The 10834-nt window shown below is 30.9% G+C and overlaps 1 protein-coding gene across 1 annotated transcript; it reads left to right on the forward strand.

Annotated features, from left to right (window-relative positions):
- The first annotated feature begins 4077 nt into the window (after positions 1–4077).
- Positions 4078–10834, forward strand: LOC106778018 (adenine phosphoribosyltransferase 4). The gene is made up of 6 exons (XM_014665898.2): positions 4078–4271; positions 4557–4667; positions 8252–8344; positions 8968–9117; positions 9809–9867; positions 10305–10834. The coding sequence occupies exons 1-6, from the start codon at positions 4190–4192 to the stop codon at positions 10362–10364; spliced, it is 555 nt and encodes a 184-aa protein (XP_014521384.1). The 5' UTR covers positions 4078–4189; the 3' UTR covers positions 10365–10834.

Genomic DNA, 10834 nt, shown 5'->3' on the forward strand with positions numbered 1-10834 from the left:
TCTTCTATCAATTTCAATGTTCCTTTTCTTGTAATTTTTACTTATGCATACATTTAAAAAATATATTTAATTATATAAATATTTTTTAAAATTTTAATTAATTAACATTCCCAGTAGAAAGATAAGTAAAAATATTTATAGGTGTTAAATTACTCTATTATAATTAATTACTGAAATTTAGTTAATAAATTTAGCTATTTAAGTTAAAATAGTATTAAACATACATGCATCATTCAAAATAATATAAAACAATTTTTAATTTTTTTTATGTTTAAAAAACAGTGTTAGTGGGTTAGTTAGTCCAATTCCAACTCTTTTCATTCTAATTAATATTTACACTTCTATGTAAATTTTACTTAACAACTTTTATTAGTCTTCTTTTTCGGAAGTTAAAACATTTTAATCAACATATGCTATAGAGTGTAAATGTAAGTTTATTTTAAACTATATAATATGCGTTTTAAATGTACTCTCTATAAGTAAGTAACCTTATTTTTTTTTTATTATTATTAAGGTAGTATTTTGTTAAATATTTTATCTGTTTTTTTTAGTATTTACTTAACTTTAATTCTAAAATTAATTACTTCAATAACACTTAAAATTATATTTAACTTGAGTTTCTATAGGGATACCTACTTCTTTGTTTGGACTAGTAGTAGTGGAGTGACTGGCTCAAGCATTTTAATTCGTGGAACCGATAACAGGACGATAAACGCACCTTCCAAATTAACAATGAATAAACGCACACTTTTATATACGTATAGTATTTATATACAATTTTCTTTAGAAAAGAAATTTGTTTTTTTCTTTATTTTAAAAATAGTGGGAGAGAAAAGAAGGATTGATCACGTGATAACAAAAGAATATCTTCTTCAATGTTTTAATGACATTGTAGTAATTTAAGTATCACTTAGCATTATTATTATTATTTAATTTATTTAAATTAGGAACAGAGGAAGAATTTAATTTAATATTTTGATGAAAAGATGAAGTGGAAGATGAAGGGTGTTATTTTAAGAGGAAAAAGGAGTAACATGGCCGACCATAGTTAACTATTGAAGGGGACAAAATGGAAGAGTACTCCCCACTGCAATTTGCAACATCTTCTTCAACTTGCATATATATCAAATCCATGCCAACCTCATTTCTTCCCAATTTTCAGCCCTTATATCTTTTTGTATTTTTGACTCGATATATACATAGGATGCTCTCTTTTAAAATGCATAGGAATCTTGCATTGAATTTTTTTGAAGATCTTCTTATCATTATATTCAGCGTCGCATCATTAGCGTCCTTTGGAAATATGATATTCTTTTTCTAGTGTGGTTCGACTCTTATGGAAATGGAATGATGGGTTGAGATGAATAATATTAGAAGCAGTATGATATATATATATATATATATATATATATATATATAAGATAGAAAGATATAAAGTAAAGTTGTGGTGTGTGTGTGTGCATCATCATTCGCCATGCTAATATTTTCTCAACCACCAGAAATGCTTTGCTTTCGTGGTGGGTCCAATATCCTCTCACAATCTTTATATATTTATGTATGTTCGTCCAAACTTATGCACCCAAACATGGTTTTACATTTCGGCCCATCTTCACTTTCAAATCCATTAATTATGCCAGATCAACAAATCTTCCACCAAAATTTTCACTCTAAATTCTTCTTTTCGCTCCCCATTTCAACACTTATTTCATGTTCGCCTCCAAATTAGATTGGATAATCAATCACGACGAAGACAGAGCTACAACTTTCTTAGGTTTTCATTCGGTTGAATTGGTTCAAAAGTCGATTGTCTTTTCTTGTTTTGTTTTTCTTGGTGATTTAATTCTCTTTGAGATTGTAATTTGGTATGTTAATTTCAATATTAATTATTTATAACACTTGTGACAGTTAAATTTTTTGATTAATCATTAATATAATATATTTTTAGGCAATTAAAATGATAAATTATTAATATAGTATATTTATAAAGTGAAAAACAATCTGAAAATATTTCGGTTGAATTGGTTCGAAGGCGTCTTTTTTTACTTTATTTTATATTTTGATCGTCCAATCTTTTTTAAGAACATAATTCACTCTCATGGTGAGTTTAACCACTAACACTAGACAATACATTTCAATAATCAATTATTAATACTGTATATTTGTAAAACTTAAGACATTCTGATCTACTAATACACTTGCTAATTGTAAATAAATAACTATTAACTCTGATAAGTATATTCGATATAGTAAAGATTAAATCCAAATAGATCCTTATTGGTGTTTATTGTATACGGTTTGAACAAGATAACACAATTCAACTCTTGCAAATAATTTGTGCTTGTTAAGAGCTAAATATCATTGACATGGAAAGTAACGTTTATGACAAAAAAACAATTTATTTCTTTAAAATATCATTGAAACACAGCTTACCAATGATTGTAACTACCCGCAATAACTATGAACCTGTCATTGCCCTTATCACTATTTTGTGTTTTCATTGTTTTTTATTTAACATGTGCCCTTTTATGTCTGTATAGAACCTTATGTGCAGAATATATATTCATTTCATCTACACATTTTATGTTTATTTTATTTTAAAATCAAAATTAATATCCTAAGTTTTATAATATTTTTCTATTAACTATGTAACAATAATAAAAATAACAGTGCACTTATTAATATTTTTTTATTTTTTTTCACGTAAATAAATAATTTATATTATTTTTTTTTAATATTATTTTTTCAAACTATAGACCACATACATCTAGTATAAATCATAATACATATAATTTATTTAAATAAATATATAAATTAAAATTAATATAACAGTTAAAGTCTGACTTATTAAAATAGGATAAAACAATAAAACGTTTGTATTTCTGTCGGTGTGATAAAATATATTTAGGTAAAAGAAAAGTAAAATAAAATATACAATTGTTCATTTATAAGTTATTAATTATACTGTATATAACAGTTATAACTAGAAGAATAATTTTTTTTTCTATCATCCGATTTTCCCTTGCAAACTTTATTTCTTTCTAATTCTGCTGTTTTTAGAAAGAAATTACATTGTAAGAGCTAACCACGTTGAAAATAAACAGCCTTTTATTGTTCCTGATGATTACAAACTTTCATTCATTATTTGAAACAAAAGACGAATGCTTAATTCAAAAGGTTGATACTATTAGAAACGGCATGAAAGATCTCAAAGGATTTTTTATTTATTTTTGTTATGTGAATGAATATTCCAACATTTCTAAAGTAAGATATTTTATCAGTGTGTGTGTGTGTGTATATATATATATATATATATATATATATATATATAATTTGGAAAATTATAAGAAAAAATGAGTAGCTTGAGGTGTACAAAGAGAGTGCCATCATTTTAAGACTTTATTTCCTTCGCAATAGTATTGTTTTTAAATGATATTATATCACTCAAAATAATAAATGATACTTGAATAATAAACAGGAGAAAAAAAAATATTAATGAATATTGGTATGTATTAAAAAATATGACAAATATTAATGAGGTGTTAAAAAATAACAAAGTCTCTATCATTCGGTAGAGTGATATGAAATACTTGTTGTATGGATATAGATATACATCTGACAAAGCAATTGGTTGGATTAAATACAAAATTAATTAGTATTATTTTGACTACAAAATAAAAGCACTTTTAAGGTTTTTCATTCAAAAAACAAGAGACATATTTCTTATAATTTTTAAGATTTATGGGCAATACTTTTACAACGTCAAAGATACATAGAAAAATCCCAGAATATATTATATGATTTTACATACGCCATTCCACTCTGGACAATGACTATCAAATTTTAAAAGTCTTTCATACCCTGAATAAATCCTAACCATAGTGAGTGCATTTTTTTAAAAGATCGCAATCTTATTTGAGAGTTTCACCACACAGTATAACAAATAGCGACGTCACACGTCAATTTGTATTTAATAAATTTTACACTGCCAGTAACTTTATTTGAATATGAATGTGTTCCAAAATATTTTGAATATTCCCTTTTTGCACATAATTTGCTTGCTAGATGTGTGTATCTTCGACAACGCATTCTCTCTCTATAAATATCTGGGTCATGCTCTTCTCTTCCTTGTCTTCCTTTCCCATTCTTCTCTCTACTGTACTCGAAACTCACTTCCCCACTTATATATACAATGTCGGCTTACAAAGACCAGGATCCTCGTCTTCATGGCATCAAAACTAAGATTCGTGTCGTCCCAAATTTCCCCAAATCCGGTTCCTTTTCTCTCTATTTAATCTTCTTTTTCTTCTTCGTCTTCTTCCTTTTTTACGATGTTTTTTCGACTGAGAAAACGAATGACCTCGGATTCGCTGAGGTTTTGAATTCATATTTTGTTTCGGTTCCGTTTTCCAGTTTCTAGAAATTTAGATAGGCTTGAGTTTTTTTTTTTTTTTTTTTTTTTTTTTTTTTTTTTTTTTTTTTTTTTTTTTTTTTTTTTTTTTTTTTTATTTTCTTACTTTTACTTTCCATTCTAATTGTTTGTTTGGTTGCAATGACAGGTATTATGTTCCAAGACATTACTACTCTATTGCTCGATCCCAAGGCATTTAAGGACACGATCGATTTGTTCGTCGAGCGATACAAGGGCAAAAACATTTCTGTTGTTGCAGGTAAACAAAAGAAAAAAAAACACTGTTCTTTTACTTTTGAAAAAAAAAATGGATCGACATTGAAAAAGTTGATGTGATATTGTTTTTGGTGTATGGGTTAGCTTGAAGAAGGTGGTGGGGTCCAGGGTGAGGAGAAATTTGGGAAGAGTATGCAGTAATGGTGTGTATTGTGGTTGTGCTTTTGAATGGTTTTGAGGGACATTATGGAATGGAGGTCACTGTGGGTTCTGAGAGTGGTATTTTGGGTTTGACTATGTTGTCTTAGTGGAAGAAATGGACATCTCCACTCTCTAATGGCTGCTTTTCACATGTGTGTGAAAACATCATGCATGGCTGAAAATGATTGGCTGATTTCTTTAGGGTATTCTCTGGTTTTAGAGGATTGGTAAGGTAAGGATGTTTGTTCAGAGACACATCAGAGAAAAACGTAATTTTATAAAATAATTACTGTGTTTGTTATTCTTTTACTTCTTTTTCCTCATTTTCATTTTTACTAGGTGTATTTATTTATTTCCAAACAAATAAAAGCGTAATAAATAACTTAACTAAAAAATTACGCCAGAGTTAAAAAATATAGTTAATTAAAAAAGCACGTGAAATATACGTAGTACCTACTACTTTTTATTTTTGATATTTTTTTATTTATGTTAAATCATATATGATATTTTTAAATAAAATAAAAGAGATAGAGTGTTACTTTACAAATATACCAAATAGTTATCATTTAAATACGAGAGAGGTGTTGTTTATTTTAAAGTTAGATGTGAGCGTTGTTATATAAAATTACTCTAAAACGTTTGTGTTTTTTACTTTTTAAATTAGAGAAAACATTAATTCAAAAGAGAAAAGTTCAATATTTTTATTATACAAACCATATAAAATTCATTCCTTTTCTTATTTCACAATGTCCCTCTTAACTAAATAAAAAATATTAAAATTTGCAGTGTTTTTAGAAGGCTATGAAAGCAAATCAAAAGAGAGATATAGTGTGTGATATTGAAATTGATGCTTGTGTGTATCTTATATTAGAACATGTTTTCGGATCAACATTGTAAAACATTATAAAGCTCATCTTCAAAATTTAAAAGAAATTATAATGTATACCACTGTGGCACAGGAGCAACCATTCAATATTTCTTAAAAGTCAATTTTCTTCTATTGTGATTTTAGTGCTTCTTCATTCTAATGCTTGTGCTTGCTCAAATTTATAGGGTTAATTATAGCAAAATATAATCTACAAGAGTCGAATATACAAATTTAGACTCTCAATTTCGCTTTCTCCACTCTCAGATCCAGATTTAATGTTGTTTTACTATGTACCATTTAGAAAAAACTAACCCATTAAATCTCAGCGTAAATATTTATGAGCCCTACCTGTCAGAAATATCAAATCCGAATCTAAACCCAATAGGTTTTCATCTTACTATAACCATTTTTTTTTGTCCACATAACTTTTTAATTGTTTCCGCTTTTTATAATATATGATTTACAACGTAGATACGCGAAAGGTCTTTGCTGAAATGTTATAATTCTTCCTTGTTAGTCAATTTTCTTAACATGTTTTGTTAAAAATAAAATCAATAATGGATATTTTGTATTATATTATTGAAATATATTACTGATTTGTTGTTGTTTGTATTATTGAAATAGGTGTATAATTAGTTTTAGTATTTAGATATTTTTATTTTTTGATTTTTAAATATAATTAAAATATAAAGTAGAAATATGAAATGGACAACCGGTAGATAATTTGTCATTATTGCTTAAAAAACAACTTTTATATTCAACAAAGTTTTGTTGTGGAGTATCCATTAGTTTGGCGCAATTAATGTACTTTAACCTAGGATTATCGAATTAGAAAATAATATTGAAAGCTAAAATAGAAGGTTAATTTAGAAAAATAAGACGAGGGAACTGTAGCCATGCTTCCTATTCAACGCACTGATTACCATTTTAAAATATCACATTCTGTTGTTCGTGGAGATGTGCCTGGATCCAATTTGCATGGAGCACAACCACCATTGGTCATCGCTTCCAACTTGTGCAAAGTGGACCCGCATGACGAATGTTTCAACTCCCTCTTCTCTCTTTTTCTCCCTTCTACTGTTTTCTTTCGTTTGTGGGTTCCGCCATTTCACTCTTATTTTTTGTTTAATATTTATTTACTTAATTGTTTTTTCTCTATCCTGTGGCGCTTTCCTGTTCCTTTCTACGTTACTAAACCCTTGGTAAAACTTGAGCGTCACTTTATAGGTACAGGTGAGGAACTGCTACTAGTTCTGTACTATGTCACTGTGCGTCGTGCTTGGTTTTTTCGCTTTTGTGTCCTCTGTGTGTTGTGGTGTTACAGCTTTTTTCTGCTTTAAACTTTTTACCCCGACATGACCAGATATGCTGAGGGTTTAGTGTGATATGTCGAGGAGGACATGTTGTGGAAGCTATGAAACTGGGGCTATTATGAGTTGAGTTCTGTCTGATTCGGTGCCTTGGGATGGCTGTTGTAGCGATGCAAACTTTTTTGGTTAGAACAAAGATTGGCCCCATTTATCACTGTCTGATTTTTTGTACAGTTTAGGGGTAAATTGAAATCTGAATTGCTGATGGGTCCTTTACACCGGTTTTAGTTCTTTATGTATGATTGGAAAATGAAACACAATGCAATCGGGTTGGGTGTCACTTGTCTTTTTCCATTTGCATTAGGATTTGTCTTTGTGTGGTTATTTGCGTTTTCTAGAATGTGAGACATTTCCGGAAGCTTCTCTTCAATTATAGAGTCCAGTATGAGATGTAGAATTTTTCCTTGCCTATAATAATCATCACGTATTACCTATCCGCATTATTGTGGATTGGTAACTGTATTAATAGGCCCTTTAGCAACTGGCACTGTAAAATATTAAATCTGTTGCTATTGTTTTTTCGACTTTTGGGTGTTTGCATCTGTCTGAGAATAAGGTGATTCCGATGATCCCCTCTACTGTTATTTATTTCTTTTCTTTCTTTTTACATGGGGGTGGTGGGTGGGGGAGTGTTGAGGTGAGCATGCTTGAATAAGGATGCATTTTTTTTACCAGAAGGCCTTAGTTACTTCTGGCGATGGCAACCTATGACTTGCGCCGATATGGTTTTGATCTCTAGTGTATAATTAATTCTCAATCTGTCACAATCTTTCTCATTCACTTTTATTTATATCCTTTACTGGGTGGGTTTTAGATTGGAAGTTTTAGTCAAATTCTGACATCCGTTATGGTTACATTCTCTGTGCATTATTATCATTTGTTTAATTCATGTTATTTAATGACAAATTGTGAAGATGATGATACTAACATTTAAAATTACCTGGTACCACTTCAAAGCAAATTTTCGATCATGTATGATGAAATTTCCTTACGTTTGTTCCTTTTGGGTTTAGCATGTAATGTAGCACTTTGTTACTAATACAAGGAATTTGTTCCTTTTGGGTTTAGCATGTAATGTAGCACTTTGTTACTAATACACGGTTCCTTGATGGTGTTGAACTACATGTCATTTGCAATAGCACATGTATTGTCGCTTATGTGGTTCTGATGAATAATTATGTTATGTAGGAATCGAAGCTCGAGGTTTTATTTTTGGTCCTCCCATTGCACTGGCTATAGGAGCAAAGTTCGTTCCTTTGAGGAAACCAAAGAAGTTGCCTGGTATAATTTAAAGCCTATTTAAAAGAACATACTTTCATTTCCATGTTGATTGTATCACTCTTTCTTTAACATTTCTCATTCGGTTCATCATCGATTCACGGTTTAACCAACCTACTTGGCAATTCACGGTTTAACCAACCTATTTGGCATTTCACGGTTTAACCAACCTACTTGGCATTTCACGGTTTAACCAACCTACTTGGCATTTCACGGTTTAACCAACCTACTTGGCATTTCACGGTTTAACCAACCTACTTGGCATGTATTTATTTATGTGATGCTTGTCCTGATTAGTATCCAGAGTTTCATTGTGATGATTTTTGCACACTACAAATTATTGATAAGTGATGAGTGTGCAGTCTTTAGACTTTTTAGTCCCTTGATCACCCTCTTTCGTTCTGTATCTTTTTTTTTTTTTTCTATATAGTCCTTCAGGCTGTTATAATCTGCCTTCCAGGTCATCTAAAATGAGACCATGACTAAATTGGAACAAATTTTGAATAAGTGCTTCAATAAATTGCTCTTGAAATGTTGCTCTGGCTTTGTCAAGGTTTGGCTGAGATTGTTACTATAAAATATTTATTTTCTAGTTCTATTCTAACAAAAGCTTACCTCAATGCCAGGAAAAGTTATTTCTCAAGAGTATATTCTGGAATATGGAAGGGACTGTATTGAGATGCATGTTGGAGCTGTTGAATCTGGTGAACGTGCTTTAGTGGTTGATGATTTGATTGCAACGGGAGGAACACTCTGTGCAGCTATGGATTTGCTAGGTGAGTTCCTGTGAGCAAATCTTATCATAAATGGACATTTATTGTAACATTGATGGACATTTATTTTATCAGAACACGACATTGTTTTACATGTTGGTGATCTATTAATTTGTTCAACTGCACCATCGAAAGTTGCTCTGGCCCCAAGATCTTTCTCTGTAGTTCATTTGTTTCAGTCTATCTTTTGTCAGCAGGGATTTTTTTCCCTGGGACTGACTCTTATTTATCATTTTGAAATAGAAAGGAAAAACCCAGATTGTGTGTTTGAATTTCCTTTAGAAATCTTCCAACGGATATTCAACTCAACTCGTCCTCTCACATGGTATCAATAAATCAAACACGCACCAAAGTATGCAAATTAGGATTAATAGTGTGTATTACGTTCACGATTCATGCTCTTACACGAATCATTAGTGCATAAAGAGATTCATTTTATTAACTGACTAAAAGAATTTCACGGATAAAGTAGAGATCCCAGTGTTGTTCGTTTATTGAATTTGAATACGTGAACTAGGATCGTTATTACACCACAGTAATATGTTTCTTTGGATCACTATGCGTCCCTAGCTGTATTTATTACACTTTTAGCTGCACATCTGCTCAAGTACCTCAGATTAAACATCTTTATTATTTCCCCAAGTTAATGTCATTTTTGGGTTTTGATTATATTGCTGTCTTTGCTGTCATTTAGAACGTGTGGGAGCAGAAGTAGTGGAGTGTGCATGCGTAATTGAATTACCGGAAATGAAGGTATGGATCCTCTTATCTACATGTTGGGTCATGTTCAAATCTTGTGTATCCTTATCTCTCCTAATAAATATCAGATAGGACTCAATCACTCATAGGAGAGAGATGACACACCATTTGAATATGACCTTGTCACGTTTCTGTTTTTCATAGACTACTAATTGCTAGCTGCAAGCCTAGATTGGCATGGTAGGTTTGATTTCCATTAAATTTTGTTTGGTTGCCTAGATAACGAAAATATCTGTTGCACTTTATATAGTTTGGGTACTTGTATGTATGTTTTAAATTTAAAGCTGGTCCCTTGTGAAGTGTGATTGGTCTTGTTTGTTGTAGAAGTGTTGTGTAATTTTGGTTGAGCCTAAAAGAGGTTGTGTGTATTAGTAGTAGTGGTTGAGTGTGGAGTGATGATTGTTGATGATTTATTGGGAATTACGTGACAGGGTCGTGAGCGATTGAACGGGAAGCCATTGTACGTGTTGGTGGAATATAAGGAGAAATGAAGTGATGATGTGATGAGTGAGGTAGGTTGGAGGCAAAGAATATATTTTAAGATGACGTGTGTCTCTCTGTGGGTGCTTTCCCATTTGGATTCCCATCTTAGCTTCGAGTAGGAACGATCAAATCAAATTAATGCATTTCTGTGACCCACTCTTTGGGTCTCCCTTCTGCTTCCCCACCCCTTTTTCAAATAAAATTTTACATCTTTGCCTATAACATCCATCCTTCTTCTGCGTATTTTTACTTCTCCACATTCTATAACATGCATTGCTTCTGTCAGTAATCATCATCCTCGCCCAGTTTTGTTTCTGCCAGAAGAATACCACTCACTTTAAAAAACAACACACTTTGTAACACTTAATTAAGAGGTTGAAAAACCTTTTGTCACTCTAAACCCAGAGGCCATTGTTTCCTGCAAAAAGGGCAATGGATCTTCTGCAGTTTAGAAAAAAAAAAAAAGCACACTGTTTCA

Source organism: Vigna radiata, chromosome 11 (genome assembly GCF_000741045.1).
Source record: "Vigna radiata var. radiata cultivar VC1973A chromosome 11, Vradiata_ver6, whole genome shotgun sequence".
Classification (NCBI taxonomy): Eukaryota; Viridiplantae; Streptophyta; class Magnoliopsida; order Fabales; family Fabaceae; genus Vigna; species Vigna radiata.

Bases quoted from the DNA above. Each gene is read 5' to 3' on its own strand.
- LOC106778018 (XM_014665898.2), top strand. From the start codon at position 4,190: ATGTCGGCTTACAAAGACCAGGATCCTCGTCTTCATGGCATCAAAACT. The intron at 4,668-8,251 runs GTAAACAAAAGA...TATGTTATGTAG, and splicing joins AAACATTTCTGTTGTTGCAG to GAATCGAAGCTCGAGGTTTT. The intron at 8,345-8,967 runs GTATAATTTAAA...CCTCAATGCCAG, and splicing joins GAAACCAAAGAAGTTGCCTG to GAAAAGTTATTTCTCAAGAG.